Source organism: Beta vulgaris, chromosome 5 (assembly GCF_026745355.1).
Source record: "Beta vulgaris subsp. vulgaris cultivar EL10 chromosome 5, EL10.2, whole genome shotgun sequence".
NCBI classification, from domain to species: Eukaryota; Viridiplantae; Streptophyta; class Magnoliopsida; order Caryophyllales; family Amaranthaceae; genus Beta; species Beta vulgaris.
Genome location: NC_079206.1, coordinates 57,768,729 through 57,783,361, shown reverse-complemented (window position 1 = coordinate 57,783,361; position 14,633 = coordinate 57,768,729). Strand labels below are relative to the sequence as shown.

Genomic DNA, 14,633 nt, shown 5'->3' with positions numbered 1-14,633 from the left:
TATGCAACATTGTCACATTGATGCAGCTTCACTTGTGAGTTCTTTATGCAGTGAACCCAAAATATCAAACACCAAAGCAAAAGGGGAAAATATCTATTTTTTTCCATATGATAAGAAAATTGTGAAATGGTTAAGCTCGTTAATGTCTATGAGTATATTGTCATCTTTCTTTTGAGGAGAACGAAATGGTTAAGTTATTGATCAATAACTATTCCCTTATGTTATGACATCAAATACTGTTTATAATTATTTAAATACTATTCTATGAAAGTCGAAGAAAGTTGAATCCTTTTTACATGATTGATAGCACAAAGAAAACAAAGCAAATTAAGAGCTTGAACCTTCATAGAGATCACACACGCAAGGTCAATTATGCTCCTAATGTTAACCAATGCAACCTTTTTCTTTTGTTAGAGAGGGGGAAGTTTCTTCGAGTGTATTCATTATACACCCGGGTGTACTATGTGAATGGTATATCTAAAGCTTTTTTTGGTCATTTGTTCATTTGGAGCTTACCTATTATGTGATTATGCTCATTTGGAGGTTTCAAATGACCAATGAGCAAAAAAATAGCCTATACCATGAGCATGGTACACCCGGATATATGATAAAAATTCACAATCTCCTCTTCACCATGAATAACTTTATTTTTTTTGTACAAACCACAAAGTGCAATAAATTACTGGATTATACGAAATTAATTTGGTGATACAAAACGAAAAGTTTATTATCGACTGTCAGCCATCAATATTCAAAATTGAGAATGGTTTGAAGTGTGAGCAATTCAATTTCCTCTCTTCCAAATATTAAAGGATAACAAAAAAATTCTTAAATTCAATACCAAACCCGTCCTAAAAAAAGATTTGGAACTATAAACTCTATCATATCTGCGAAGGATGTCTTGACCTAGTGGTTAGATTGAGGTACTGTGAACGATAGGTCACAAGTTCAAATCCCCCTCCCATTCTTTTTACTGCCTTTGTGGCTCATATGGATAGAAAAAACTCTATCATATCTTCAGTGATAACGAAGTTTGGAAACAAACCTCCCTTCATTACATTAACAACCACTTGACCAATTGCTGTCATCAATGAAGTAGATAGGTTAATAATAAAAGTTTTTATATAATAGTAAGGAGAAAGACTATGTGCATACCTCAACTCTTACCGTTTCTTGGTCTGACATTTGCAGGTAAGGTGCTTGGAAGTAGACGAAACTAAGAGGATTTTTTTTTTGATGCAACAGAGGGCCAAGCCCAACAAACCGAAACTAAGAGGATTATTACTCCCAAACACCACACTTGACAAGATTTGAATCCAAGACCTTAACCATCTTATGTAAGACTCTTGCGAAATGCTTAGTGACCAAGTATTTTTGTTCATAGATTTACCACTCATAGTGACCAAATATACTACTTGCTGAATACCAGAATTGATCGCGTACACATAAATAAATTACAAAATAAATCGATGTATATCAACATTCCAAACATGCAACTACTTCATTAGGGAGAGAACTAACATTACACAATCCTAAATCAATAAAGTGTTGCAACTATATATATATATATATATTTTGGGGCAAAGTGATGATTAGGCCCCTTAGTTTTGCTCAAAAGTGAGATTAGGCCCCTTAAGTTTCACTTGTGGTGATTAACCCCCACAACTTTAATTTACCCAAATGTGAGATTACACACTTATTAGTATATATAACCATTTTTTTCTTTACAAATGTTTTTTTTCAGGAAAAATACTTGGGAAAAGATTCAAAAATCATTTATGATGATATGAAATACTATCTTAGTATACATAAATTATACATATTAAGTACAAACATACATAAATAAAAAAAAACAACTTCTTCACTGGACGTGCATCTATCTTTCCTCATAGCCTTGCCAGATTAGGCCCTATCACTATGCAATCATTCTCATCTTCTTCATAGCCTTGCCATGAAGAATAAGTTGTATAAAAATACCTATAATCTAATATCTTAGTATTAAAAAAAAAAATTACTAAAGAGAAAATGGCTGAAAATTATAATAAGTGTGTAATCCCACATTTGGGTAAAGTTATGGGAGTTAATCACCACAAGTGAAACTTGAGGGGCTAATTTCACTTTTGAGCAAACTTAAGGGGCTTAATCACCACTTTTGCGATTTTTTTTGTTGATAAACGCACCCAACTTAAATACCAATATCAAATATAGTTACAATTCGAAATTAAAACATCCTTACAATAACTGGGGGGAGTTAACACATACCAAATATCTCTTAAATTTTTACTACTATGCAAGCTTAATTTTAGAGAATTGCACAACACTCTATGTCTCTATCACAATAGTGTATAAAATCTCCTTTTGAGGAAAATGAAAATTTGATATTATTCTCCCCTGGTTTAAAACACCTTCCTCGTCTTTAATCTTTTAACATAAGTTTTTGTTTTTCATGTAATTTTCCATCTCAAATTTCCATAATAATGGCGTAACCCTAAAAATTAAAACATAACGTTCGCCCCTAATTTTTTTAACGTTCCTTCCAATAAAGGCGCGAGCTTTTCTCTATTTAATTCCAACCCACATTTCCTCTTTCGTATTAATTTTAATTTTTTATTCACAATTTGGGTTTGTACTACTATATAATTCTTTGTAAAGATTGTACATTTTGGGAAGAGAGAGAGAAAAAAATAAAAATGGCGTCGAATATAGGGATGATGGACAGTGCATATTTTGTGGGCAGAAATGAGATTTTGCAATGGATCAATAATCGTCTTCAACTCAATCTTTCTAAAATTGAAGAGGTATAATTTTTTAGTTTTTTGATTCATATTTCTTTTGAATGTGCATAGTTATATGTCCATTTATATAATTCTATAGTATGTAGTATATACTGTATTAGTTACCCAGTTCTGTGAGTGAGCAAAAATGACTCTTAGTTTACTGTTGAAATTAGCCTATCTATTTTTTTTCTTGAAATTTGAGTGCAATTTAATAATTTTTCTTACCTGGGTTATGTGGAACATTAAAATGATTTTTTGTACTAATTTATACATTTGATAATCATGAATCATAGGTTGTTTTCCATGATTATGACCCTTTTGTTAGACATTATTACATCTTTGTGCATTGTAAAAGAAAAGGTTTAAATAGTTAACTCGGAGCATTATTGTATCATGTAAAGTAAGTACTTCTCCCATTCCATAATTCTTACAACTTTTGCAATTTTACAGTCTCCAATGAAGTACTCTGACTATCAATATCTTTAATTATGTACTAATATATATTTTGATACTTAGAAACTACACATTAAGGTGACTCAAACGAGATCTCACATGACTATATTTTTTACTATATGATGGTGAGAATTCATGGTCAAAGTTATTAAATTTGACATTGAAATTGCAAGAGTTTGGCAATCGTCATTACTCTTAGTAAACTAATGTCAATGATTAGTTGAACAAATTTTATGTGATATATATATATATATATAGCGAAATGATGTTTTCACTTCAGTTGGGAGAAATAGAGAATTTAGTGAATGGAATGATTATATAACTAAGGCTACAAAAACTTATCATTATAGAAAATTTCATTATGTTTTTCCTCTTGTTTTGTCAGTTTATTGTGAGAAGATGTTACAGTCGATTGGCATAGATGTGTTTCCTATGGCCGTATAAGGTTCCAATTACGAGTTGTTACCCCTTTCCATTGACCTTATCTTTATTGTTGACAGCATTCTTTGATACTATGATATGAACGTATTTGCATGCTTTTCTTATTCTCTATATGTAATATATCTAGTTTTTCAATTAATGTTATGGTGAATAGGCTGCATCTGGTGCAGTGCAATGTCAAATGATGGATATGACTTTTCCAGGAGTTGTTCCCATGCACAAGGTGTGGATTTTCTTCGTTGTGTGAGTTTTATATCCATAGCTTGTTTGTATTCTTTCATTGGAATTGGTTTTGGTTGTAGGTAAACTTTGATGCCAAGACAGAATATGATTTCATTCAGAACTATAAGGTCTTGCAAGATGTTTTCAGTAAGCTGAAAATTGATAAGGTAATAATAGAACTTCCTCGTTTATCTTCTTCTCAATCTTCCTAATGGCTCTTGATCTCTCATTTCTCTCTTCTTATTGCTACTGGTGGGGGTGAGGTGGTGGGTTTGTTTATTTATCACAGAGGTACTTGTTCTGTGATATAGCCATTGGAAATTTGGAATCTTGTGTACTTTCACGGGTAATTTGTTCCTTTTTTTTTTCCCCTTGCTCGTCTGTGTTGTTAGTAGTGGCTTAGAATGTTAGGACCTAACTCAGATACTGGCCAATACAGAATCTGATGGAGCGATGAGTCCAAGTATACCCTCTAACTTTAAGTGTCGTCTGCTTAATTGTTGTTATCTTGAAAGTAAAGGAGGGTTTCAATACAAATGATGATGTGCAATTAACAAGGACAATATCTGAATTTAATCTTAAAATTTAAACCTATATATCTTCTTGTGCCCAGTTTTCAAATTTGCAGCACATACTTGATGCACTTGGGTTTAGGATTTTCATGTGTGGACTTAGTGTTTAGATATAACCTTTTTGAGGACTTCATGACCCTCTTGTTTCTGAGGAAGCGAAACTAACGAGGAATTACATGTTCTAGTGGATTGTTTTGTACTCTCATAGGTCGGTATTGAGTAAATTTGCCAAGTAGTTGGTATAATAGGGGTCCAGGACTTCCCATTTTTCCATTGTGTAGTCGTTTGCTATATGTAGCTAAATTGTAGATTAGTTTGCATATCAAGTTTTGAATCATCTTCTAAAGTTATGTAATATCTGATCTGTTGCTTGATGCCAGCATATTGAAGTTAACAAGCTAGTGAAAGCTCGACCTTTAGACAACCTGGAGCTTTTGCAGTGGTTGAAACGCTATTGTGATTCAATCAATGGTGGAATTATGAACGAGTACGCAATTTTAATTTTGTTATGTCCTTGTGTCTCCCTTACTTGAGCACTTTAGCTTCTAGTTTTATCAAGCTGTTTCATTGTGTATAAATATATCTTCTGTTGTACTTGCTGCAGGAACTATGACCCTGTGGAACGAAGATGTAAGGGTGGTAAAGATCGATCTTCTCGGACCACGCAGAAGAATTCGAAGTCCATGCAGGCAAATATTATGCAAAATTGTGGTTCCGATGATAGAGTTGGTCCTAGGAAAACACCTGGTTAGTGGTTATTATCTTTCCACATACCACAATAAAGGTCTTCTTTCTGGTCTGATAACTAAGCATGCTTTTGTTTTGTTTTACCAATGTCTTATCCTATAGACCTCAAACAAGAAAAAGTACATTCCCCTAATGGTGGGGTTGACTGTACAGAGGAAATTCAGGTTTTGTCCCAGGAGGTAATAGGCTAATAGCATTGGTTTTAACTGCAATCACATTATGGAAATTTTCAAATGCATTTTCTGTCTTAGTTTAATAGATTCATGCAAGCTGCATTCTGGCTTCATTTTCTAAAATTGATTTCTTGCTGCAGATTACTGATCTAAAGCTTTCTGTAGACTTACTGGGAAAAGAAAGAGACTTCTACTTCGGGAAATTGAGGGATGTTGAAATCCTTTGTCAGGCTTCTAGTGTGCCGGTGAGAATCTGCAAAAGAGAACATAATCTTTCTTCATGGTCACACAAACTGATTGATTGCTTTTCGATTTCATGCATCGTATTTCATGTTATTAAACTTCTACCCACTATGTTGAAATACATTTGATGAGGATTTGAGGAAGAAACTTCTAGAAACTAGCATACAAGGTCCCCTCTTCCCCCATGGGTCTTGCTCTTTATGCATCTTATGATTGACAACATTCCAGGAGAACTTTAGCACGGATTCAGATTTGAAACTTGAAAGTGATGGCTTCTATGGCAATCTTACTGTTGAGTCAACTGGAATGAAGTGTTGTGTCTAACTTTTGTTAGTAATTGGGAGCACGCAATTCATTGTGATTTCTCCGACTGAGTCGAATGGCCTTGCGTTTATTGCTGATGAAAATTGTTTTTTCGAAAAGTCTGTTTCTATTCAATACTCCTTATGCAGGATAGGTAACATAATACAACCCGTCTACCATTGTGATGTGTCGCACGCTCAAATGATGGTACGGTATTATGAGTAAAGCCTATATGCATTATTAGTTCAACTCCATGTTACCTGTCTCTATAGTCTATGTATACAGTACGCCTCATTAGTAACCTATATATGCATTCTCAGTAACCTTGTTTATCTTAATTAGTGACTCATGTTGCACTAACTAATGGTGTGGTGCATTGTATATAAGAATTTCTATGTGCAAGGTTCACAAGATTGGGGATCTATGTAAAAAATTTGTGCTTTTGGATTGACAAACTGTAACATGACTGCTGTTGTTACCCACTACAGATGGCTGTTGCGATCAAGAAGATACTATATGCTGCTGACGAGAAGGAATCTGCGCTCTCCGAAGCTCAGCAAGTTCTGTCAGAATCCCTTGATTCTGATGTAGTTGATCCTGAGGAGGAGAAGAGTGTAGATTGATGTGTTACAGACTCTGGATCATAAACACAGGTCAGTTTCTCCAGTGAAACAAGAGAACTGAAGACCAAGCCATGTTTTATGGTTTCCTTATCACAAGTCATAACCATGTACGCATCAGTGATAAACGTACATAGCAATGGAACATTAGTTTTCTCATAAGGAAGTTCTGTTGTTTAGTTGTATTTGATAAGTTTATTCTCCTGGCTTCTTCGCTTGCTGGAAATGCATGCCTGCTCGATTAATGGGTTAGAAATCACCTTAAAATACGGCGTTTTTCAACAAAACGTGAAATTATTTTTGACAACCGACCTTTAGCTATCAAGTACTTTATAAATTATAAGCACCATATAGAATTTAGATGAAGCTGACAGAAAAAAGAATATTAATTGGATGACTTCTACCTGAAAGTACTTTTGGGATGGTAGAACATTCCTAGTTTATAGTGGATTTCAGACATATTTGATCCGTTTGTGTAACAAAATGACCTATAGCAAACTTTGGTTTGCATAAAGAACTGATTAGAGATTAGGAGCATGTTTTACAATATATTAGTTGTGGTTGTTAGTTGTTGTACACTTAGAGGTTATAGATTAGCACCCAACTACTGACAAAATAAGGGGCATTTGGTTAGAAGAGGGGAAAGGGAAAGGAATCAAGTATGGGTTAGGAGGGGAAAGGAATCAAAAACCCCCCAAGGCCCCAATCAAAACACATGTTTGGTAATAAAAACAAGGGACATATTTTTTTTTTTAAAAAACTCTCCTTCCTCTTCTTCTTTTGGCAGCTAACTCTCCTTTGGTGACTTCATCTTCTCCGATACTCATTCCTTTTCTCGCTCTACTCTCTGCTTCGCCTCCATCTTGCTCTGTGGTAATGAAACAGATCTATTGTGTGGTCAAGGGTTCTTTTTCGTGGGTTTGGGGTTGGTCGTCGATGGGATGGGGTAGGTCGTCGATTGGCTGGGGTGGGTTTCTGGTGGGATGGGGTTGGTTTTGGGGGGTTTTCTTTGGGTTGCGGGTGGTTTTTGGGAAGGGGCTAGGTGGTTTTCGAGCACTTGGGGTGCTCTGGTTTAGGGGGTAGGTGGGCTTTAGGCGAGTTTGGGCTTTGGTGCTGGTGGTTTTATGGGTGTTGAAGGTGGTTTGGTGGTGGTTGTGGTAGTGGTTGTGGTGGGTGCAGTGGTGTAGGGTTGGGTTGACATAGGTGGGGTGGGGTGATAGAAGTGGGGTAGTGGAGGTGGTTGTTGATAGGGTTGGGTGGTCAAGGGTGATGGTCAAGGGTTTTCCATTCTCCCATTTTTAAGGATTTAGAGGTAACGGAGGGGAAAAAAAGGAAAAATAAAACCTCCAATCCAAACAAGTTTTAAGGGAATGGAATAAACTAATACCCTTTACCTTTCTGTTAACCCCCTAACCAAGGAAAATTTTCTTTTATTAATATTGTATTTTAAAATGTTAACACTAAATACAACTTGATCTAGTGGTTACAACTTTAGTATATAAACTTGAGGTCACGGGATCAAATCCTATACTATGCAATTTTTTAATTTCTAATATTTTATTGTACACTTTTTACATAAAGTAAATTGCCCTTAGAGAGAGCGACACTATAGAAATAAGTTTTAACTAGCAGCATAAGCTTTTAAATTTGATAAGTGAGATGTAACTACATATGACAAACATTATCCAATGTGCAAAAAAAAAAAAAATTCACATTAAGAACCAATTTTAATCAATGAAAATTAGTTTTCTTTTTGTTGAGGGGAAACAAAACTTAGTTTGATTCCTAGGAATCAATATGTATCACTAATCGAGAATTTCTATATGTGAAAGTTCAATATTAATAAGCAATAGTCAGTTCATCTTGGGAGAAATTAGGGGTATTAAACGATAAATCAAATATCAGCAAATATTAATGTGAATCTTCACCGTTGAACATATGTTCTAAGATGGATCTTCATCTACTCTTTTGGATTCCTTTGCAAGTCAGCATAATTACTGATGATGACCAATAAAGTATTTATTTCTTGAGTTGTGATGCTGAACATCATTGTGGGATTAAAAAGGTCTAGTTATCACCTAAATGTTACTCCTATGACTTGTGACTTACTATATGACTTATGATTGAAGCTTAGAAACTTTTCAAAGAAGCTTAATAGTCGCTTAAGGAAACTTGTAAAAGAATAAAAAAACAACTGAACCCGTCTATATATCAAAAAGTAGATGAAAAAATATCATATACCAAGTTAAGCTTTCGCCTACTTGTAAAAATTGTGTCCTGCAATCTCGAGATTGGGTGTTCAATCCCCACCAGGAGCACTTTTGGGGGAGAGGATTACTCTCATTGTTCTAATGAACTCACTAACTGACAACCAACATTAGTGCCATGCAAGTGAGCTTCCAATCGCAAGATGGCCGTCAAGGGTCGACACGTGACCGCTAGCCCATCACTTTGGCGACCTCGACTCGGCATCATCATTTGGCAAATCATACTAAGCAATAAAGCATATCCGACTATACTCAAGGACGCCAAGACATGTCATCTCTACAATGGATTGATCCCATGACATCTTTGTTTCCACACCCAAAACATTAAAGTATTAAAAGTATATATATTAGATGAATAATATGCATAAATGATCTATTATGTCCTTTTTTTATCCCAAAATGATACCACATACAAATTCATCATAACAATTGTTCATTACTTTCTAAATGGAAGACACATAATGCCAAGGGATGTCACCCTTGCCAATAACTAGTGAATTTTGAAACAAAAGGTGAGCCAACATGTTTGGTTGGTTCCTCTGAGAGAAAGTAACGTTTATTGGTTATTGCTCAAGTTCTCGAAATTGCTAAAAGGCCTATTTGGCCATTCTGACTGGATCAGAGATGTGCAATTCCAGGCTAGTTTTAACGGGTAAAAAGCAAATTAGGCTAAATACTTCCTTTGTTTTTTTAGTTGCAATAAATTTTATTTATAGGTATTCTTATTTAGATGCAACATTTCCTTTCTTGGTAAAATTTTCAAAACAATTTGACCATTTTATCCTCACTTTACCTACCCCATGTGTAAAAGTATAGCCAATTAAATTAAATCTTAAATCTTACTCACTCTCAACCAAGGATGTCTTGGCCTAGTAGTTAAAATTGAGATGATATGTACGATATGTCACAGGTTTGAATCTCCCATCCCCTTCTTTGTACTTTGTACCGCCTTTGTTGCTCCAATGGATAAAAAAAAAATATATATGTACTTAACATTTGTAAAAAATGGTAGTAGTACGTTTTCACATGCTACGCTGTCTTCTTTCAAACTATTCCTAATTTGACAAAAGATGTTTTTGTAATTATACAACTTGACGTGTAATTGAGAAACAATTAATTTCCAAAAAAGTTGGTGATTTGAGCTTAAATAGTGCTTGTATTATAGGAGTACTATCATAGTTATGATTGATATACTATCACTGTTCAATTAGAGATGACCTCACTTTGCGAAGATAAATACAAAAAAAATATCAGAATTGCTTCTCAAAGCTTCTGTGTTATTGGTCATAATCACAAGTTTAAAGAAACAGCAGCAAAAAACTAAGAATCTGTAAACGTCCAAGACCTGAAGCAAGGATAAATAAGACTATAAAGTAAATGTCAACTTAAGAAAGCAAAAATCAAATAGAGAGAAAAGAACATTAGATAGCAACACTAATAGTGACTAAAATAAAAAGACAAGGAAGAAGCTCTAAAAGACATGGGAGTATCAGGAGGTTGTGCAACCGGGTGGGCCAGGCCAGAATGGAAAACCAGACACAGGACCGTCCACTCAGTTACATAGGGCTCGGCCGGGAACCCGAGTTGGTCTTAGTGGGTCAAGTAAAAGGCATTTTTAAGAAATTTAATTAAAATAACCGGGTTAATCGGGGAGAGTCAAGGCGGGCCTGGCTGAAATGGGCTGGGGTCTGAAGCTCAAGCCCAATCCGGCACTAGGTTGATTGGCCCTGGCACAGGTGGTCCGGTTTCCAGCCTAGGAAAGGTGGTTTCCAAGTTACCCCAGCCCATTGGCCAACCTCTTGCAGAGTATAGATTGAGAGAGAAAATTAGAGTAGATAACGAAGCAACAAAAGTACTTCTAGAGAGAGATGGTAGAAACGATCAAGGATAACATTACCCGATAACAGTACCTGATAACATATCAGCTACATAAGTGTTAAGACAGGCAAGACAGCAGAAGCAAAAAAGATAACACTAGTAATAGGAGGAAACACCCCCTTCCCCCTTCTTTTCTCTGTTAGGCTGCTCCAAGTAGTTCCAGACAGATCTAGACACATAGGGATGTGCCGTGCAGTAAACTTAACTAGCTAAAAACTAAGATGTGAGGCCATGATAATTACATCAGAAACATGACATACAAACTACAAAGGCGACAAAGAGCCGATGATCTACCAAAAGTGGATAACCACGGCTGAAATCAAACTATGGTCATAGAAGAAATTACATGACTGAGCGATCACCAGATTGCAGTTCTCAGTAGTGGTACTCATTCTCAAAAATGCCGTGCTTCGTCCCTCTCTGATCAGCCTATGAAAATATAAGAAATGCAGTCACATTAAAAAATTTCCTCAAGAGTCAAGACATGTACATTACCACATAGTAAACCTCCCAGGAAAAGTCAACTAATGCATTGATTGTGCTTGATCTTCAAGGTTAGTGTGGGTCAATCTACACAACTAGGAGTCTAAGAGCAGATATTATCTATTGTGGTGTATTTACCTTGTCAATTAGACCTCGAAAAGCATCTGTTCCATTCTCCTGGATGTATTTCTCGGCTGCTGTTATAATGTCATCTTTCTTACTAAAAACATCCTTCTTCCTCGGGACATACCAGACATTAAGCGTACGATTCTGGGCACTAACAAATGTAGGTCTCACAAAATGCTCATAAACATATGCAGCCCCATTAAAGTAAGGTATGACTAGCCAGCAAGTCGCAATCAGCTTAGCATACGACCAGATAGGAATCCTGCAGATACATATGCAATAACTTCAGCAAGTACAGTGTAAGTCATTTCAGCTCATCTTCAGACATAATCATCAGGATATCATGGTATGATCCACTTTACAGCATCTCATGTATCCTGTAATTTCTTAACCTGCATTGAAGTCAGGGTAAGGTGCAAGACCTAGCCATTGCATGAGACTCATTGATCTTTGGTCTACCTTTGAGTGTACAAGCCATTATAGTTCAAGAGCAACATATCTGTCATATGCTAAGTAGGAAGTAGGAACTCCACGCTAGAAATATAGTTCAACAACAAAATGAGTGAAAATGGTTTGCACTGATGAAGAATATTTTTGAATAGGTTCCAAAAACGGGTATATCATAGCAAACCAAATATTTTTGAATAGTTACTAGGAAATGTTCCTTTACGATAAGTATAATTTCCCTAACCAAACTATATTTTAGCTCATGATATATGTAATTTGTTCCCTAAACATGGACCGCTATGTGTAAATTTATGTGGTAAGACTTGGGCTTCTGTTGATGACTTGTGGATTTTGTTGCTTGAGAAAGATCTCCATTTAGCCAAAATACCAAGAGTAACTATTAAAAAAGGACGGAAGGAGTAGATTATACTTTTTAATGATCTTATACCCCTACCTTCAGAAAGTGAAGAAAAATTGACAAAGATGATCATTACAAAGAAGACAAAATTGTACTCATAGTGTATACGAAAAAATATTCGCAACTATCAACGGAAACCAACTATTTCCAGTTTCCATGGGCAGGACCAGAATCCAAAGAACAAAAGCAAAGTAGATTAATGGTTTGGCTAAGAACGGTTAATCTCACCAACATATCTTCTTATAGTATGGCATCAAAAGCAATACCCTAAAACAAATTAAGCATAAACACATAGAGACCAAGGTTAGGGAATCTTACCATTCAATAGCTTTTGCAAATGTGAGCTCAAAAAGAGTGATCATGGAATATAGAATCCAATAAGTGAGCCATTGCTGGTCATCAATAGGGGACTTGCTCTCAATAGCTTTGATTGATGCATACCTGCCAGATATTGCAAACAACGATCTGTTATACATATAAACTAACTTCTACATTGTCAATAGAAACATAAAGTACACAAAAATTTGTCGAGTTTTCTACTTTCCTACTAGTTTGATTTGTTGAATCAACTTGGACTCAGTAACCCATGTCAGATACATCATATATGTAGTCGTAAGACGTATATATGTGCAATTAAACTCAGGTTATCAGAAATTTTAGGCCTGAATTGAAATCGCACGGTTGTGATTATGATGTCTGAAATCTGAATACTCAAAACCAGGAAAAGTATATAGTGTTTCTCATCTTTATGATCTCATATAGCTAATCATAAATTTAATAATGAACAGAAAGCAGTAAATACATATTTCAATTCTATTTAATTAACATTCACAATTGATATAAGCACTTAAAAGTTAAATCTAAGACACATGTACATGAAAAATAAAAAGGGTAATGTTAGGGCTACATATAAGCATTAAATACATTTCTTTAAATAGAAACAGTTTAAGAATTCAAGACAAATTTTCACATCAACTGAGGTAATAAATGCTTGATTCAATATTTTATTTCCATTTTAAACACCTTATACATAGCCCTAAGGGTTATGTATATCATTTTCCAAATAAAAAAGGCATGAACAGTTAGGAACAGAAAGAGAGAGTTTCTGGAATTTACTTACAGGGGATAAACAAGACTAACCACCGGCCTGCAACAAACATAAATACCCTTATTTAGATACCAAACAAAGCCAAAAAAAAAGAGCAAAAAAACAAAAATAAATCAACAACCCTAATGAAAAACCCAACTTAATCTGCTAAGCACATGACAATTAAACAGAAAATACATAAATCTGAGCAAAACAATGAGGTATTGATGATGTTCATCAAAAAGTTGCCAAATTTTAATAAATTAAGTCAATAATTTGCCACACATTCCATATTCACACAATTGAGAAGAAACCCATGAATTAAAGCAAGAAAATGATAAAAAAAATAATGGGTCGCCAGAATTAGTAAAAGATCATAGTAAATAGTAGAAACTTATGGTAAAATACAAGATAAAAAAAAAAAAATTGAGGAGAGAGACAGGGACAAACCCAGCAAGAACATCAAAGTTCTGAAGCAGCACCTTGATAAAAGTAGCTCCACCACTTCCTCCCATTTTTCAGCTCAAAATTTTTCTGGGTAAATGCAAATCTACAAGTTTTTAGTTGAGAATATGGAAAGAGTAAAGGCTTGGGATTTTAGCTCAGAGAGGAAAACGCAAATTTTGAGGATGATAAAGATTGAAAAAGCAAGGCCAAATATGTCATGTGAAAGTGACGTTATTATCATAAATATAAAAAGGTACATAGTGGGACCAGCCGACTAAGAGCATGAGCAATGGGGTTGATTTTGGTTGGTCTAGCAAAAAGCAAAACTAGCTTTACTTAGCTTTACTATTGGAGCAATTGGCCCTTAGAGTTGGTTGGTCTGGAATTCTAGACCAACCATGCCTTGGATGGTGTGCATAACAACAAATAGGATGTTGCCATATGTATCAATATTGCTTTATTGTTGCTGTTTTTTTTTTACAAGATTGTTTTTTTTTTGTTTTAAAGTAAATAAAATTAGCTTATACTTTTTAAAAAAAAATTACATTACAACTATAAAAAAAATTATCTATAAATTGAGCCTAAATTTGATATATTTTTTCATATTTGTTCACAACCTACTTTTTTTTCTAATAACTTTCTCCTACCTAAAATTATTCAAAATGTATATTAATTAATTAATATATCACTAATTAAAACATGAATAAAAATTATCTACTCTATATAAGAATAAGAACATTTTCAATAGGAAAGAGAGTATATGATGGAGTATACCAAAGGTAAGAGAGAGAATTAGAAAAGTCAAGTAGAACTAGTCTAGCCATTGTGAGAAAAAAAAGATGAGTTGGTGGGAAGTTAGTGGGATGTGAGGTGTAAGAAGGAGGAAAGGAGATAGAATGGAAAAACTACAAAGACCAATAAAAACCCAC

At 34.8% G+C, this 14,633-nt stretch overlaps 2 protein-coding genes across 4 annotated transcripts; one reads left to right on the top strand and one right to left on the bottom strand.

Annotated features, from left to right (window-relative positions):
• The first annotated feature begins 2,337 nt into the window (after nt 1-2,337).
• Nucleotides 2,338-6,777, top strand: LOC104908320 (microtubule-associated protein RP/EB family member 1B). Of its 2 annotated transcripts, none has more exons than XM_010697412.4 (8): nt 2,338-2,798; nt 3,826-3,894; nt 3,974-4,060; nt 4,846-4,952; nt 5,070-5,212; nt 5,315-5,391; nt 5,526-5,630; nt 6,420-6,777. In XM_010697412.4, the coding sequence occupies exons 1-8, from the start codon at nt 2,691-2,693 to the stop codon at nt 6,552-6,554; spliced, it is 831 nt and encodes a 276-aa protein (XP_010695714.1). In that variant the 5' UTR covers nt 2,338-2,690; the 3' UTR covers nt 6,555-6,777. The 2 variants fall into 2 exon arrangements, with proteins under 2 accessions (XP_010695714.1, XP_010695715.1); XM_010697413.4 differs by having other exon boundaries at nt 2,676-2,798; nt 3,842-3,894.
• Nucleotides 6,778-10,687: 3,910 nt separating this feature from the next.
• LOC104908319 (HVA22-like protein a) lies at nt 10,688-13,915 on the bottom strand. Of its 2 annotated transcripts, XM_010697411.3 has the most exons (5): nt 13,708-13,913; nt 13,291-13,317; nt 12,489-12,611; nt 11,318-11,567; nt 10,688-11,125 (listed from the first exon to the last, which is right to left on the bottom strand). In XM_010697411.3, exons 1-5 carry the CDS (start codon nt 13,770-13,772, stop codon nt 11,072-11,074), a joined length of 519 nt encoding a protein of 172 aa, XP_010695713.1. In that variant the 5' UTR covers nt 13,773-13,913; the 3' UTR covers nt 10,688-11,071. The 2 variants fall into 2 exon arrangements, with proteins under 2 accessions (XP_010695713.1, XP_057251188.1); XM_057395205.1 differs by lacking the exon at nt 13,291-13,317 and having other exon boundaries at nt 13,708-13,915.
• Between the last annotated feature and the right edge of the window lie 718 nt (nt 13,916-14,633).